This window comes from Procambarus clarkii, chromosome 14 (assembly GCF_040958095.1).
Source record: "Procambarus clarkii isolate CNS0578487 chromosome 14, FALCON_Pclarkii_2.0, whole genome shotgun sequence".
Lineage (NCBI taxonomy): Eukaryota > Metazoa > Arthropoda > Malacostraca > Decapoda > Cambaridae > Procambarus > Procambarus clarkii.
Genome location: NC_091163.1, coordinates 6329227 through 6348244, shown reverse-complemented (window position 1 = coordinate 6348244; position 19018 = coordinate 6329227). Strand labels below are relative to the sequence as shown.

At 45.9% G+C, this 19018-nt stretch overlaps 1 protein-coding gene across 1 annotated transcript in view; it reads left to right on the top strand.

The window, feature by feature from the left end:
• Positions 1-16571, top strand: part of LOC123772183 (sodium/glucose cotransporter 4) — a 40262-nt gene extending 23691 nt beyond the window's left edge. Inside the window, exons 8-14 of the mRNA XM_069324277.1 lie at positions 4331-4565; positions 8007-8121; positions 8474-8564; positions 9575-9717; positions 11346-11496; positions 12499-12646; positions 14440-16571. Of these exons, the coding sequence (XP_069180378.1) occupies positions 4331-4565; positions 8007-8121; positions 8474-8564; positions 9575-9717; positions 11346-11496; positions 12499-12646; positions 14440-14506 (950 nt within the window). The 3' untranslated portion in view covers positions 14507-16571. The remainder of the gene's footprint in view (positions 1-4330; positions 4566-8006; positions 8122-8473; positions 8565-9574; positions 9718-11345; positions 11497-12498; positions 12647-14439) is intronic.
• Positions 16572-19018: the final 2447 nt, after the last annotated feature.

Sequence of the window (19018 nt, the reverse complement as noted above, 5' to 3'; positions counted from 1 at the left end):
CCAATATAGACAGGGGGACCTGCTGCATGGGTAACAGCTTCTCTGTATCAAAATCTCTGTATTCTCTCCTTCTCTTTGATTGTGTTAAATTATCATGTATTCAAACCATACAGGTTCCTGTAGCACAGAGGTTTACGTTCTGTGCTCACTACCGAGGGGACCCGGGTTCAATCCCCCAGGCAGGACAGAGACACGGTTGGGCACGTTTAATCTGGCCTGATGCCTCTGTTCACCTAGTAGTAAAAAGAGGTACCTGGGAGCTATGCAGCTGTTGTTTGTTGCATCAAGGGGGAAAAAGTCAATAGTTGACAACAGGCTTTGTGTCCCTGACAATGGAAATGATATTGTTTATTGCTAGACATCACTATTGTCGTTGATGTGGCTTACTCTTAGTGACAATGTCTTCCTCTGAGTGACGCTAGCATCCTCTGAGTGACACTAGCATCCTCTGAGTGACACTAGCATCCTCTGAGTGACACTAGCATCCTCTGAGTGACACTAGCATCCTCTGAGTGACACTAGCATCCTCTGAGTGACAATGTCTTCCTCTGAGTGACACTAGCATCCTCTGAGTGACACTAGCATCCTCTGAGTGACACTAGCATCCTCTGAGTGACAATGTCTTCCTCTGAGTGACACTAGCATCCTCTGAGTGACAATGTCTTCCTCTGAGTGACACTAGCATCCTCTGAGTGACAATGTCTTCCTCTGAGTGACACTAGCATCCTCTGAGTGACAATGTCTTCCTCTGAGTGACACTAGCATGCTCTGAGTGACACTAGCATCCTCTGAGTGACAATGTCTTCCTCTGAGTGACACTAGCATCCTCTGAGTGACACTAGCATCCTCTGAGTGACACTAGCATCCTCTGAGTGACACTAGCATCCTCTGAGTGACACTAGCATCCTCTGAGTGACAATGTCTTCCTCTGAGTGACACTAGCATCCTCTGAGTGACAATGTCTTCCTCTGAGTGACACTAGCATCCTCTGAGTGACAATGTCTTCCTCTGAGTGACACTAGCATCCTCTGAGTGACAATGTCTTCCTCTGAGTGACACTAGCATCCTCTGAGTGACACTAGCATCCTCTGAGTGACAATGTCTTCCTCTGAGTGACACTAGCATCCTCTGAGTGACACTAGCATCCTCTGAGTGACACTAGCATCCTCTGAGTGACACTAGCATCCTCTGAGTGACAATGTCTTCCTCTGAGTGACACTAGCATCCTCTGAGTGACAATGTCTTCCTCTGAGTGACACTAGCATCCTCTGAGTGACACTAGCATCCTCTGAGTGACAATGTCTTCCTCTGAGTGACACTAGCATCCTCTGAGTGACAATGTCTTCCTCTGAGTGACACTAGCATCCTCTGAGTGACACTAGCATCCTCTGAGTGACAATGTCTTCCTCTGAGTGACACTAGCATCCTCTGAGTGACAATGTCTTCCTCTGAGTGACACTAGCATCCTCTGAGTGACAATGTCTTCCTCTGAGTGACACTAGCATCCTCTAAGTGACAATGTCTTCCTCTGAGTGACACTAGCATCCTCTGAGTGACAATGTCTTCCTCTGAGTGACACTAGCATCCTCTGAGTGACAATGTCTTCCTCTGAGTGACACTAGCATCCTCTGAGTGACAATGTCTTCCTCTTAGTGACACTAGCATCCTCTGAGTGACACTAGCATCCTCTGAGTGACACTAGCATCCTCTGAGTGACTCTAGCATCCTCTGAGTGACACTAGCATCCTCTGAGTGACAATGTCTTCCTCTGAGTGACACTAGCATCCTCTGAGTGACAATGTCTTCCTCTGAGTGACACTAGCATCCTCTGAGTGACACTAGCATCCTCTGAGTGACACTAGCATCCTCTGAGTGACAATGTCTTCCTCTGAGTGACACTAGCATCCTCTGAGTGACAATGTCTTCCTCTGAGTGACACTAGCATCCTCTGAGTGACACTAGCATCCTCTGAGTGACAATGTCTTCCTCTGAGTGACACTAGCATCCTCTGAGTGACAATGTCTTCCTCTGAGTGACACTAGCATCCTCTGAGTGACACTAGCATCCTCTGAGTGACAATGTCTTCCTCTGAGTGACACTAGCATCCTCTGAGTGACAATGTCTTCCTCTGAGTGACACTAGCATCCTCTGAGTGACACTAGCATCCTCTGAGTGACAATGTCTTCCTCTGAGTGACACTAGCATCCTCTGAGTGACACTAGCATCCTCTGAGTGACAATGTCTTCCTCTGAGTGACACTAGCATCCTCTGAGTGACACTAGCATCCTCTGAGTGACACTAGCATCCTCTGAGTGACATTAGCATCCTCTGAGTGACACTAGCATCCTCTGAGTGACACTAGCATCCTGTGAGTGACACTAGCATCCTCTGAGTGACAATGTCTTCCTCTGAGTGATACTAGCATCCTCTGAGTGACAATGTCTTCCTCTGAGTGACACTAGCATCCTCTGAGTGACACTAGCATCCTCTGAGTGACACTAGCATCCTCTGAGTGACAATGTCTTCCTCTGAGTGACACTAGCATCCTCTGAGTGGCAATGTCTTCCTCTGAGTGACACTAGCATCCTCTGAGTGACACTAGCATCCTCTGAGTGAGACTAGCATCCTCTGAGTGACAATGTCTTCCTCTGAGTGACACTAGCATCCTCTGAGTGACACTAGCATCCTCTGAGTGACAATGTCTTCCTCTGAGTGACACTAGCATCCTCTGAGTGACACTAGCATCCTCTGAGTGACAATGTCTTCCTCTGAGTGACACTAGCATCCTCTGAGTGGCAATGTCTTCCTCTAAGTGACACTAGCATCCTCTGAGTGACACTAGCATCCTCTGAGTGACACTAGCATCCTCTGAGTGACACTAGCATCCTCTGAGTGACAATGTCTTCCTCTGAGTGACACTAGCATCCTCTGAGTGACAATGTCTTCCTCTGAGTGACACTAGCATCCTCTGAGTGACAATGTCTTCCTCTGAGTGACACTAGCATCCTCTGAGTGACAATGTCTTCCTCTGAGTGACACTAGCATCCTCTGAGTGACAATGTCTTCCTCTTAGTGACACTAGCATCCTCTGAGTGACACTAGCATCCTCTGAGTGACACTAGCATCCTCTGAGTGACTCTAGCATCCTCTGAGTGACACTAGCATCCTCTGAGTGACAATGTCTTCCTCTGAGTGACACTAGCATCCTCTGAGTGACAATGTCTTCCTCTGAGTGACACTAGCATCCTCTGAGTGACACTAGCATCCTCTGAGTGACAATGTCTTCCTCTGAGTGACACTAGCATCCTCTGAGTGACACTAGCATCCTCTGAGTGACAATGTCTTCCTCTGAGTGACACTAGCATCCTCTGAGTGACACTAGCATCCTCTGAGTGACACTAGCATCCTCTGAGTGACATTAGCATCCTCTGAGTGACACTAGCATCCTCTGAGTGACACTAGCATCCTCTGAGTGACACTAGCATCCTCTGAGTGACATTAGCATCCTCTGAGTGACACTAGCATCCTCTGAGTGACACTAGCATCCTCTGAGTGACAATGTCTTCCTCTGAGTGACACTAGCATCCTCTGAGTGACAATGTCTTCCTCTGAGTGACACTAGCATCCTCTGAGTGACACTAGCATCCTCTGAGTGACAATGTCTTCCTCTGAGTGACACTAGCATCCTCTGAGTGACAATGTCTTCCTCTGAGTGACACTAGCATCCTCTGAGTGACAATGTCTTCCTCTGAGTGACACTAGCATCCTCTGAGTGACAATGTCTTCCTCTGAGTGACACTAGCATCCTCTGAGTGACAATGTCTTCCTCTGAGTGACACTAGCATCCTCTGAGTGACAATGTCTTCCTCTGAGTGACACTAGCATCCTCTGAGTGACACTAGCATCCTCTGAGTGACAATGTCTTCCTCTGAGTGACACTAGCATCCTCTGAGTGACAATGTCTTCCTCTGAGTGACACTAGCATCCTCTGAGTGACACTAGCATCCTCTGAGTGACAATGTCTTCCTCTGAGTGACACTAGCATCCTCTGAGTGACACTAGCATCCTCTGAGTGACAATGTCTTCCTCTGAGTGACACTAGCATCCTCTGAGTGACACTAGCATCCTCTGAGTGACACTAGCATCCTCTGAGTGACATTAGCATCCTCTGAGTGACACTAGCATCCTCTGAGTGACACTAGCATCCTCTGAGTGACACTAGCATCCTCTGAGTGACATTAGCATCCTCTGAGTGACACTAGCATCCTCTGAGTGACACTAGCATCCTCTGAGTGACAATGGCTTCCTCTACGTGGCTTCCATACTTCAGGTCTCTCTGGGCTGATGTTGGCGGTGATGATGGCGGCCCTCATGTCGTCCCTCACCTCCATATTCAACTCGGCGTCCACCATCTTCACCATCGACGTGTGGACGCTGGTGAGGGCCAGGCTGGTCAAGAGGCTGCACCTGTCAGCCCAGCCCTCGGACGCCGAGCTGCTCATCGCCGGCCGCCTCTTCGTCCTCGCCCTTGTCGCCGTCTCTGTTGTCTGGATCCCCGTTATTCAGTAAGTGTGGCAACGTTATTTACCTGAATTTACCTGAGGGGTCTCTATTACTAGTGGCCTTGATGAGGATAGGATGCCGGCGGCTTGTCAAAGGTCCCCCTATTTGCCCTGATGATTTTTTCCAGCAGTATTTTACAACCCAGAAGGGTTTTGGAGTTTATGGCCTCGGCGGGTAGGCGGTTCCACAGGTTTAAAACCCAAAAGCGTTTACTGTTTTCTGTCCTACTTCTTGTTTTCTATATACTTCCTCTTATTCTGTAATACAACGGTTATACACAGAGAAATCACATTATCGTGATATATCAATGAATAACGCCACAGAGCCGTAATGGAAGTTCGAACCTATGGGCAGGGTGTTCCCAGGCGCCCTGGCTGGCGTAGTCGACAAGAGCGTGCCTGGGAACACCCAAAACATAGGTTCGAACCTCCATTACGGCTCCTGTGGAGTTGTACAGCGGTTATGGTTCCTGTTATTCACCCGCCAGTGTGCACTGATGAATTCGTATCTATATTTACTTGAGTCACCCCTGCTCCTCTATATTTACTTGAGTCACCCCTGCGCCTCTATATTTACTTGAGTCACCCCTGCTCCTCTATATTTACTTGCATCACCCCTGCTCCTCTATATTTACTTGAGTCACCCCTGCTCCTCTATATTTACTTGAGTCACCCCTGCGCCTCTATATTTACTTGCATCACCCCTGCTCCTCTATATTTACTTGAGTCACCCCTGCTCCTCTATATTTACTTGAGTCACCCCTGCGCCTCTATATTTACTTGCATCACCCCTGCTCCTCTATATTTACTTGAGTCACCCCTGCGCCTCTATATTTACTTGAGTCACCCCTGCTCCTCTATATTGACTTGCATCACCCCTGCTCCTCTATATTGACTTGCATCACCCCTGCTCCTCTATATTTACTTGAGTCACCCCTGCTCCTCTATATTTACTTGAGTCACCCCTGCGCCTCTATATTTACTTGAGTCACCCCTGCTCCTCTATATTGACTTGCATCACCCCTGCTCCTCTATATTGACTTGCATCACCCCTGCTCCTCTATATTTACTTGAGTCACCCCTGCTCCTCTATATTTACTTGAGTCACCCCTGCTCCTCTATATTTACTTGAGTCACCCCTGCTCCTCTATATTGACTTGCATCACCCCTGCTCCTCTATATTTACTTGAGTCACCCCTGCTCCTCTATATTTACTTGAGTCACCCCTGCGCCTCTATATTTACTTGAGTCACCCCTGCTCCTCTATATTTATTTGAGTCACCCCTGCTCCTCTATATTGACTTGAGTCACCCCTGCGCCTCTATATTTACTTGAGTCACCCCTGCTCCTCTATATTGACTTGAGTCACCCCTGCTCCTCTATATTGACTTGAGTCACCCCTGCTCCTCTATATTTACTTGAGTCACCCCTGCTCCTCTATATTTACTTGAGTCACCCCTGCTCCTCTATCATGTTTCCCCGCCTCTTAGGACTCTTCACATGTACACTCTCTCGAGTATGTACTCAGTTAAACTTGCTCAAGTCCCTAAGTGCGTCACAAAATCATAGTTTGAGGGGAGGTTATCTTGAGATCTTGAGATGATTTCGGGGCTTTAGTGTCCCCGCGGCCCGGTCCTCGACCAGGCCTCCACCTCCAGGAAGCAGCCCGTGACAGCTGACTAACACCCAGATACCTATTTTACTGCTAGGTAACAGGGGCATAGGGTGAAAGAAACTCTGCCCATTGTTTCTCGCCGGCGCCTCGGATCGAACCCAGAACCACAGGATGACAAGTCCAGCGTGCTGTCCGCTCGGCCGACCGGCTCCCCCCTGAAGAAAAAAATAGTCATTTTCTATATTTGTTTAGGCATAAGCAATTAAGAGATCAAGCTTACTATCCAGAAACAAAAGCTGTGTTTTATTATATATTATTTCGTTGAAAGCATTGGAAGTAGCGGTATAATAATAATAATAATAATAATAATAATAATAATAATAATAATAATAATAATAATGATAATAATAATGATAATACTTTATTTAGGTAAAAGTACATACATACAAAGTGAGTTACAAGCAGAATGTTGTAACTCACATATAACTCACAAAACTTATATTGTGTGTAACTCACAAAATATATATATTTTGAAGAGTGCGCTAGTATATACTATGCCTAAAGCCACTAATACACGCAGTGTTTCGGACAAAGGAGACGTGTGTGTACTCACCTAGTTGTCCTTGCTGAGGTTGAGCTCTGGCTCTTTGGTCCCGCCTCTCAACCGTCAATCAACTGGTGTACAGGTTCCTGAGCCTACTGGGCTCTATCATATCTACATTTGAAACTGTGTATGGAGTCAGCCTCCACCACATCACTGCCTAATGCATTCCATTTGTCAACTAATCTGACACAATTTTTTTTATAATGTTTCTATTTCTTATTTGAGTACTTAATTTCCACCTGTGTCCCCTAGTGCGTGTGCCCCTTGAGTTAAGTAGTCTTTATCTACTCTATCAATTCCTTTGAAAATCTTGTATGTGGTGATCATGTCTTCCCTAACTCTTCTGTCTTCCAGCGACGTGAGGTTTAATTCCCGTAGTCTCTCCTCGTAGATCATACCCCTCAGTTCGGGTACTAGTTTGGTGGCAAACCTTTGAACCTTCTTTAGTTTAGTCTTATGCTTGACTAGATATAGACTCCATGGTGGAGCTGCATACTCCGGGATTGGTCTGACATATGTGGTACACAAAGTTCTGAATGATCCCTTACACAAGTTTCTAAAAGTCGTTCTTATGTTAGCCAACCTGGCATATGCTGCTGATGTTATCCTCTTGATGTGGGCTTCAGAGGACAGGTCTGGCGTGATATCAACCCCCAGGTCTTTCTCTCTCTCTGACACTTGAAGTATTTCATCTCCCAAATGATACCTTGTATCTGGTCTCTTTCTCCCTACACCTATCTTCATTGCATTACATATACTTGGGTTAAACTCTAACAATCATTTGTCGGACCATTCCTTCAGTTTGTCGAGGTCTTCTTGAAGCCTCAAGCTGTCCTCGCGCGCGCGCGCGTGTGCGCGTGTGTGTAATTACCTAAGTGTAATTACCTAAGTGTAGTTACAGGATGAGAGCTACGCTCGTGGTGTCCCGTCTTCCCAGCACTCTTTGTCATATAACGCTTTGAAACTACTGACGGTCTTGGCCTCCACCACCTTCTCACTTAACTTGTTCCAACCGTCTACCACTCTATTTGTGATGTGTGTGTGTGTGTGTGTGTGTGTGTGTGTGTGTGTGTGTGTGTGTGTGTGTGTGTGTGTGTGTGTGTGTGTGTGTGTGTGTGTGTGTGTGTGTGTGTGTGTGTGTGTGTACATAACTACACACTATAAGGATAACGTGCATCACTTCACAAAGGCACAGCAGAGGTGACGGTGCTTGACTTGTCCACAGGAGCACGGGCAACTCGCAGCTGTTCGACTACGTGCAGAGCATCTCCGCCTTCCTGGCCCCGCCCATATGCGCCGTCTACCTCCTCGCTCTCTTCTGGACAAGAACCAACGAGCCAGTTAGTACCCAACCTCTCGTCTGGTAACTCTTCATAAACAGGGACTAACTCGCAATAATAACGTAGCTAGGCAAATAATCCAATCACAAATACGTGAGATAAAGTGACGACGTTTCGGTTCGTCTTGAACCCTTATCAAGTTGTATTCGACTTGATCTTTGGACGTTCTGAAACATCGTCACGCATTTCATTTCGCATATTTTTGTTGTAAATTAATGTTTTGGGCAATAAATTCAGAGAAGCTGTTAGTAAAAGGAGTTTGGTGCAGGCATTTTCATGTGTGTGTAATAGAGAAGTGCTGCATGATATTGAAAGGCTATATACTAAGCTGTGCTCCCCCCCCCCCCTACAGGGTGCGTTCTGGGGCCTGATGATTGGACTGGCTATTGGACTCCTGCGCTTCATCCTGGAATTCTCCAACGTCGTGCCTCCCTGCGGCTCAGGTCACTCGCCCTACGCTTCTATCTTTTGTTCTCTACTGAGGGGTCATTGGTGTAATGTTTACCTTCTTATTCTCTACTGAGGGATCATCAGTGTAATATTTACCTTCTTATTCTCTACTGAGGGATCATTGGTGTAATGTTTACCTTCTTAATCTCTACTGAGGGATCATTGGTGTAATGCTTGCCTTCTTATTCTCTACTGAGGGGTCATTGGTGTAATGTTTACCTTCTTAATCTCTACCGTTAACGTCAATTATATATCAGTCAGTCAATTAATGAGATAAGACTCGCGTAGACACAAAATATTTCATCCAGGAGCCACTCTTGAGTTTCTTTCTATGGGTAGACAACTATCCTGGAGCCAAAGCCGAAACCTGTGCATCTTTACTCCATCATGGCGGCTGAGTCTGTGTGTATTAAACAATTGAAGAGCTTGGAATCCCAACGAAGTCGTTCTCGAGTAAAGTTTATTATTGCTAAAGACACCCCTCGCATAGCGCTTTGGAACTCATAAACTATTGAATAAATGCACACTAAGCCGCCATCATGAAGGAAAGATGTACAGGTTTCGTAAATGGACTCGTATAAAGGCTTGGTAAATCGAGGTCAGGCTGAGTTCCAGGCAACACGTAACTAAATCGTGCGGTGTGGAAACATGGTTGCTGACCTGTGGCACAGATTACCCGGTAGTGTAACATACAGTACTTGGTTCACTGGATTATTTCATGTCTTGGTTAGACGCTTGGGATATGTATGAATTTGGGTGGATATAAATAGGCTCAACAGACAAGTTACAGCCTTACGGGCTATTCATGCCCGTGCCACCTCTTGGGTGGCTTAATCTTTATCAATCAAGTTACAGCCCCGCTCCTGTGCCAGATAAGTCCACAACGGGCTCACCATAGCCCGTGCTACTTGAACTTTGTGTTCCAAGTAGCGAATCTTAGCATATGGCTCAACAGGCCTACTGCAACTTCCTTAATGCTTACGTTGTTATTGTCGTGGCACAGATGAACCAGACATGAGGTCAGACTTCGTGAGGGTGGTGGTGGGCAGGGTTCACTACCTTCACTTCAGCTGCTTCCTCTTCCTCATCACAATAGGAGTCACCGTCGGCTTCTCACTCTTGACGGAGCCCATCCCTGAGGACCGTGTGAGTATCTCAGTGTCTCCTTGTCTCAAACTATTATCAGAAAGTTACAAGCCATTACGACTATATAGCACTGGGATGGGGTCAGGATAAGGATTTGGGATGGGACGGGGAAAGGGGGAGAGATGAGAGATGGTGCCCAACCACTTGGACGGTCGGGGATTGAACGCCGACCTGCATGAAGCCAGATTGTCGCTCTACCGTCTCATCCCTAAAGATGAGTCTGGGTGAGTCTAGTAGTGTGAGTGAGCTTATCCCTGAGGACGGTGTGAGTATCATGAGTGTCTGTATGGCTCTGTTATCCCCCCAGCCTCTGACCTATCCCAGCTACAGTAATCCCAGGCATGGGATCATTCAGTTTATACACAGTGACATGGCCTGCCGTCAGAGTTTCTTTCACCCTGATGTCCCTGTTACCTAGCAGTGAATGGGTACCTGGGAGTTAGACAGCTGCTACGGGCTGCTTCTTCCTGGGGGTTGTGTAACAAAAAGGAGGCCTGGTCGAGAACCGGGTCGCAGGGACGCTAAGCCCCGAAATCATCTCAAGATAACCTCAAGAAGATCGTGTTTCATCAACTACACTATTGTGCCTGACCATCTCTTCTTCTATATAACTTCTTAATCCCACGCAGCCTCCTTCATCTCCTCTCAACACCCCCCCCCCTACCCCACACATACCAAACAACCGGTCCGAGAATGGTCCAGGACGGACCGAAACGTCGTCGTCCCTTCACCTTCTAGTGTGTGGTCTGGTCAACATACCAAACAACCATTATCACCCTCTGATTAATGTCTGTCTTTTGTATGCTCAACAAATTAGCATCTCATTTGCATACAATGACAGCGGCAAGGATAAATGTGTCACATTGTGTCACTTGTAGGGCAGAGGTACAGCCTGTTTGGTTGTTAGCTGACGTGTAACATCACCAGTGGTCATATATGCTATGGTGACGTCACTGATGTAGGACTGGGGGTGGGAGGAGACAGACAATCCCTGGGCACCAGCGGGTGTGTGTGTGTATATATATATATATATATATATATATATATATATATATATATATATATATATATATATATATATATATATATATGTGTATATATATATATATATATATATATATATATATATATATATATATATATATATATATAAGAATTATTTGTTTATGTGTGTGTCTGGCCAAGTAGGAGGTTAGATATTTGAGGTTAGTCTTCACCCAGATGTCTAGGTAAGGGGATAGACCAGTCTGGGGTATGGGACGGACATAGGCTGGCCAGGGTAGCCATAAGTTAACTTGCTTGACGAAATGTTGCCTGTAACTCAAACACCCAAATGAGGGCAATGGTCATGAAATCGGAAATGAGATTGGACGTGTATTGTCCGTAGAGTGTTCAATGGCTCCCGCCGTTTGCCTACGCATTTTCATGATTTACTCTATATATAAATGGAAACGTGCATTTGTTTGGGAAGGAAAGAGGTGGGGAAAGTGAAGATGGGTGATGGAAGTATACCAACTACTATAGGGCATCCCTCCTAGTATACCTGCAGTGAGAATGTCTATTTGTCTGCCTGTCTGTCTGTCCAAAGTTGGAGAGGTGGTGTAGTAACGTGTTATCTCCTCGAACAGCTGTACAGACTGACGTTCTGGTCCCGCCAAGACCCACGAGTGAGGCGCACCCTGGCGGCTCCCGGCGACCCCCACGACCCGGTGGCTGAGGATGAGATCAAGACCTCAGCTAATGGCACCGAACAGATGGACCTCGAAACTCCACACTCAGGTACTGGTGTGTGTGTGTGTGTGTGTGTGTGTGTGTGTGTTCTGGTGGTATGATGCTATGTTGGTGATGGAGTGTGGTGTCATCATCCTCCTCCTCCTCCTCCTCCTCCTCACTGTCATCAATGACAGCTTCAAGATCATCATCATCATCATCATCATCATCATCATCATCATCATTATCAGCTACGTCAGTAGCGTCATCACTTGCCTTTAACCGTTATCAGTCATCACCACTAACCTTTATCACCATTTCCATCCATCATGTTTATTTATATCATCACCACCATCATCAAGGCTTTCATTATCAGCATTGGCATTCATTATTAACATACCGTCGTCATCATTATTGGCCATCATTATCATCACCAGCATAATCATTGTCATGATCATTAATCACTATTACAACATATCTGACATTGATGGAAACAAACTAAGATGAAAACGGAGAATAACCAAGTAATTACCATCAGAAAAAGAAGGCACTTAGCTGGGAAAACTGTGTACCACACACACACACACACACACACACACACACACACACACACACAGGGGGGGGGCATGGTGGCCTCGTAGCCTGGTGGATAGCGCACAGGACTCGTAATTCTGTGGCGCGGGTTCGATTCCCGCACCAGACAGAAACAAATGGGCAAAGTTTCTTTCACCCTGAGTGCCCCCTGTTACCTAGCAGTAAAATAGGTACCTGGGAGATAGTCAGCTATCACGGGCTGCTTCCTGGTGTGTGTGTGTGGTGTGAAAAAAATATAATAAAAAAGTAGTTAGTAAACAGTTGATTGACAGTTGACAGGCGGGCCGAAAGAGCAAAGCTCAACCCCCGCAAACACAACTAGGTGAATACAGACACACACACACACACACACACGCTCAAGAGTTAGGGTTCAAGTAGCCTACCTTGGAGAATATAACAATAGCCTACCAAGGTAGGATTCAAGTAGCCTACCTTAGTTCAAGTAGCTTGGAGAATATAACAACATGTTCTCCACAGAGTTGCCGTTATGGCGGCGGTGTCTGAACACAGCGTGCGGGGTCTCCAAGACCGCCGCTGTTCCTGAAAATCCACTGAACCAGTTGACGGAAGAAGAGAAGGCTCAGGCTGCCGCTGACTTCCTCGACGAGCCGCCCTTCTGGAGGAAGTAAGTCACCTTTCTACTTGTCCTTATTCCAAGTGAGCCACAGTCTTCATCCTGTGTTGCGTGCACCTGTTTTTTTTTTTGCTCATAACTCTCACTTTATTTTGGTTTAATGTTCTTGTTACTTGAGAGCCGCCATCTATTGTAGGACAGATTTTCTCTGCGTTTATTTTATTTTATTCATTGGGGAAGGAAGTTCCATAATTAACTCGAGAAAAGTTAATAAATACTGTAATATATATTAAATGTGGGTGGGAAGGTTGTTAGTCTATGGGCCAGATTCACGAAAGCACTTACGCAAGCACTTACGAACTTGTACATCTTTTATCAATCTTTTGCGGCTTTGTTTCCAATTATTAAACAGTTCATGAGCTCCGAAGCACCAGGAGGCTGTTTATAACAATAACAACAGTTGAATGGGAGGTTTTTATGCTTGTAAACTGTTTAATAAATGTAACCAAAGCCGTCAAGATTGAGGAAAGATGTACACGTTCGTAAGTGCTTGCGTAAGTGCTTTCGTGAATCTGGCCCTAGAAGACTAGCGACTTGTAAACACAACGAGCACATGAAAATGTTGGAAGTGTTCTGTGGGATGGTCAGGAACGGGGCTGTGTCTGGAAGAATGTATGGAGCTTTTGCTGTGTGATGCTGGGTGTCTGAGGTAGTGTGCTGGGGTCAGCCCCATGTCCTGGGGGTCAGCCCCATGTACTGGGGTCAGCCCCATGTACTGGGGTCAGCCCCATGTGCTGGGGTCAGCCCCATGTGCTGGGGTCAGCCCCATGTGCTGGGTCAGCCCCATGTCATGGGGTCAGCCCCCTGTGCTGGGGTCAGCCCCATGTACTGGGGTCAGCCCCCTGTGCTGGGGTCAGCCCCATGTGCTGGAGTCAGCCCCATGTGCTGGGGTCAGCCCCATGTGCTGGGGTCAGCCCCATGTGCTGGGGTCAGCCCCCTGTGCTGGAGTCAGCCCCATGTGCTGGGATCAGCCCCATGTGTTGGGGGTCAGACCCATGTGCTGGGGTCAGCCCCATGTGCTGGGGTGAGCAGTATGTGAGTTGTGAAATTAACTTTGTAGCCAGTGTATAGGCCTATGAATTTTTTGTATTTAAGTTACACTGTTTATTTTGAGATTTAATATATTTTATGATTTCGTTCCAAACATTTGAATAAAAAAAAAATTCAAAAAATTCAAAAATAAGTTATGTTTAGGTATGTAATGTTGTGAGTTCTATATAGTAATAATAATAATAATATTTTATTTAGGAAAATTACATACATAGATGCAGAGTTACAAACATTCTGATGGGTTAATAGATAGAGCTAGTACATATAATACCTAAAGCCACTAGTACGCATAGCATTTCGGGCAAGGACTAACGTTTGTTGCTGAATTATAGACCCCGACTTCCTAAAATTAGAGAACTTAGAGTAACGATGCGGTCGATTGTCGAAAGATGAACGTGATGGACCAATAGAAAGTAGACGTTTGCTGTAGTGCATTTGGACACACCGGAAAAACGTTTTGGTATATTGCTAATGAAACCTAACCTAAGCTAACCATCCTAGGCCTAACACACGCTTTCTGAGGCCTAATATAGTACATATAGGTGCTATACTAAGCCTAGGAATATATAAGTTTCCGCTTTTAACTTTATTTTTGTCTGGTCTCAGTCAAATGAATAGTACCAAATTCTCCTTTCTCTTTGTTGATGTCGTCCATATTGGTTCCATCTGGTCAGGAGGATGGGTTGGAATTATAAGGTAAATTTGTGTATAATTTTTATGTTTCTTCCAAACAGTGTGTTGAACGTAAACGCTGTGATTTGCCTGGCCCTCACTACGTTCGTCTGGGGCTTCTTCGCCTAGCTGCCCACCTCCAGTGGCTTCGTCTGGAGCTTCCTGGCCTGGCTGCCCACCTCCACTACCTTCGTCTGGAGCTTCCTGGCCTGGCTGCCCACCTCCAGTGTCTTCGTCTGGGGCTTCCTGGCCTGGCTGCCCACCTCCAGTGGCTTCGTCTGGGGCTTCCTGGCCTGGCTGCCCACCTCCAGTACCTTCGTCTGGGGCTTCCTGGCCTGGCTGCCCACCTCCACTACCTTCGTCTGGGGCTTCCTGGCCTGGCTGCCCACCTCCACTACCTACATCTGGGACTTCCTGGGCCCCTCCATTACCTACATCAAATTTTAGTCTGGTGTATTTTAATAAATATTTGTTAATATATTGAGCTGTTTTATGTTGTTATAATGTGAATATCACTGACTATAAATACTGGTATGTGTATTTGTGGAAAGCTGAGCTTTTGTGTATGTCAGAGTTCGGCAATGATGGTTATGCATGAATGCATGTATAGAGTATATGTATTTATCTATGTCTGCATATGTATTCTGCCAGTGGCACTTGTGGGGAGCGAGCTCCAGCTCCTGGGCTTCGCTTTTCATTCACTTACTGATAAGACAAACTCTGCGAATTTGTCGTGTGTGAATATGAGTTGGTGTGTGTGTGTTTGTGGAGCTTGTCCACGCTGCTTCCTCTCATTGTGTGTGTTCAACTCTGTCTCTCTCTCTCTCTGTTCCACTCCTCTCTCTGTCTGTCTGTCTGTCTGTCTCTCTGTCTGTCTGTCTGTCTGTCTGTCTGTCTGTCTGTCTGTCTGTCTGTCTGTCTGTCTGTCTGTCTGTCTGTCTGTCTGTCTGTCTGTCTGTCTCTGTCTGTCTGTCTTTCTGTCTCTCTCTCTCTCTCTCTCTCTCTCTCTCTCTCTCTCTCTCTCTCTCTCTCTCTCTCTCTCTCTCTCTCTCTCTCTCTCTCTCTCTCTCTCTCTCTCTCTCTCTCTCTCTCTCTCTCTCTCTCTCTCTCTCTCTCTCTCTCTCTCTCTCTCTCCCCCCCCTCTCTCTCTCTCTCTCTCTCTCTCTCTCTCTCTCTCTCTCTCTCTCTCTCTCTCTCTCTCTCTCTCTCTCTCTCTCTCTCTCTCTCTCTCTCTCTCTCTCTCTCTAGCTGATTCTTCACTCTCTGTGTGTGCCTTCTCAACGGTATGTCATTCCCCTTTCAGCTTGGGTGCCTATGGCCACTTTGTGAATTCCTACTGATTATCTTGTGTGTCGTGGTCATGTGCTCTCTTAAGCTTTCTGTTCTTAGAATATCAATATTTTAGAATATAATATTTTAGAATATAAAACTCCCTCTTCTGTAAGCATATTCCACCCATGTTATTTAATTATTTTCATTCTGATTCCTTCGTCGAGCAATTCACATTAATAGTACAAGATCTCATTTTCTAAGACATTTCTCGCAAACATTTGTGTAATGTCGTATAAGTGTTGATTATGCATAAAGTCAGTAAGCATTAGAACACACCTAGTAGCACTCTGTCCTATTGTACAAGACTGGCTGATGTAGCACTGAAGACATTATAATTCTTCATTATAATGAAATAAATTATATTATTGTGTACGTTACAATGTTCCTCCCAAGTTGTCATTATGTGTTTGTGATTCTTGTGTATATCTGTGATGGTATAAACTGATGTGTATATATCTCTATGCAAGTTAAACCATTGGAATTTGATGTTATATATATTTTTGACAATGGCCGGTAGATGTCTCGCCACTAATGATAAGTCTCTGGTGTGTTATTCAATTGATAGTTCACCATTAAAAGTATTATAGTTGTACATTTGTTCAGTCCCAGCCACGGCTGTACTGATGTATAATAGTATTACTTATACCAGCACTGTATGAAGATGAACCAGTATATAAGACACAGTTATATAATTCTCTGTAATTGTATACTATAGAAACTATAGTATACTATAGAAACATGTTTCCGATGGTCATATAGATCTCTCACGTCTATGACAATATTGTGCAGGAAATGTGGTCAGTCTCATCACTTATATAATTCATGCTATAAACCTTATTTTAATAAAGACAATTATTATAAATTGTTTGGTTTTATTAATAATACAACATGATTTTGCGATATTTACTCTCAGTCTAATGACTTATATTAGACTGATCATCATCCTAAGATGCCCCCTCCAGCACAACTCCTGTGTCAGGTGAGTACGGCGGGATCACCATAGCCCGTGCTGCTTGGATTTTTTTGTGCCCAGTAGCTGAATATTAAACAACAACAAATGCCCCCTCCGCTACCTCACCTCCACCCCGTCACAGTAGCAGGGGCTACAGTGGAGAGGGGGGATCTGCGCCCCCTGCTACTGTGACGGGGTGGAGACGGGATCTGCGCCCCCTGCTACTGTGACGGGGTGGAGACGGGATCTGCGCCCCCTGCTACTGTGACGGGGTGGAGACGGGATCTGCGCCCCCTGCTACTGTGACGGGGTGGAGACGGGATCTGCGCCCCCTGCTACTGTGACGGGGTGGAGACGGGATCTGCGCCCCCTGCTACTGTGACGGGGTGGAGACGGGATCTGCGCCCCCTGCTACTGTGACGGGGTGGAGACGGGATCTGCGCCCCCTGCTACTGTGACGGGGTGGAGACGGGATCTGCGCCCCCTGCTACTGTGACGGGGTGGAGACGGGATCTGCGCCCCCTGCTACTGTGACGGGGTGGAGACGGGATCTGCGCCCCCTGCTACTGTGACGGGGTGGAGACGGGATCTGCGCCCCCTGCTACTGTGACGGGGTGGAGACGGGATCTGCGCCCCCTGCTACTGTGACGGGGTGGAGACGGGATCTGCGCCCCCTGCTACTGTGACGGGGTGGAGGTGAGGTAGCGGAGGGGGCATTTGTTGTTGTTTAATAATCAGCTACTGGGTACAAAAAAATCCAAGTAGCACGGGCTATGGTGAGCCCGTCGTACTCACCTGACACAGGAGTTGTGCTGGAGGGGGCATCTTAGGATGATGTTTGAGAAGGGCCCCGAGTCACACAATAATAATAACAGACAAAAAAATTCATGAATCTGATTTTTACTTTAGATGAAAATATTTCAAACCACATCATGAAATTTGCAGAGGACACTAAGAGTCATGATAAAGTGGGAAGTGAAAATAAGATTGAGGCCTTACAAAGAGATCAATATGAACTCCACACATGGTCGGTAGACTGACAAATGCTTTTTAATCCGGTAATACAAAACCTTGTATGTGGGACATAACCCACATCACAACTACCAAATTAACAACACTACTTTGCAGCAGATTGATGAAGACAAGGATTCTGGACTCAGTTAGTTTAGTTCATTTATTATGCACCCCATACCCATCTTGTGGGCGGTAATGGAAAGGGTTACAGAGGCACATAATGGGCTCAGGGACTGAACCCCACAATTCATTTAGCTAAGCAAGTTACAATCTTGATGAGATAGTTACAAAATTCAGTATAAGTCGTCACATCAACAATGGGTTCGAGATCGACCACAAGTACAATTTCTAAATTAATTTAAGCTACTGACATATGTGGAGAGCTAGTGTCACAATTGATACGTTTGTCCTGCACACCGTCCCCCATCCAGTGGGCAGCGGTGGATAGGTTACAATCACTTAGTTACTACCTACAGTTAGCAAAGATTCAGATCTGGACTCAGAATCCATCATTCACTGATAGTTGCACAACAAATGGGAGCGGCAGTTAAAAAAGGCTAACCAAACCCTATTATATCATTCAAACGTACCTTTGATTTTAAGGAAAAGGAGGTGGTTATTTAATTGTATAAACCTCTGGTGCGCCCCCACTTAGACAATTTTATCCCAGCATGAAGACATCATCTTCACAAAAACATGGCTGCTCTGGAGAAAGTTCAACACCAGGCAATAAAAGTCACCCCAGAACTATGTCCCTGTGATTGAGAACCACAGGGCTAACAACACTACAAACCAGGCATGACAGGGCGGCTCTCATCGAAACTTTTAATACTGAATAATTTGGAGGATGTTGATCCAGCACTTCACTAAACGCTAAACTTCTAGACACAGCACCGCTCCTGTGCCAGGTAAATCCACTTACGGGCTCACCATAGCCCGTACTTCTTGGAACTTGTTCCGAGTAGCTGAATCTATAACAACAGTTGATCCAGACAATTTCTTCAGAAGGTCAGATGTAACACAAACAAGGAGCAACGGTGTCATGCTCAACAAGCCACAATGTAGGACTGAAAACAGGAGATGTACGTCAGAAAATATGACGTACACTGTCACATTTTCCATTGCGTGTTAATTTTCGTGATTTACACACACTTATACATTATCACAACCTACAAAATCCTCAGGGGGATCGACCGGGTAAACAAGGATAAACTATTCAACACTGGTGGTACTGCGAACAAGAAGACACAGGTGGAAACTGAGTATTCACATGAGCCACAGGGACATTAAAAGGAACTTTTTCAGTGTCAAAGTAAACAGATGGAATGCATTAGGCAGTGATG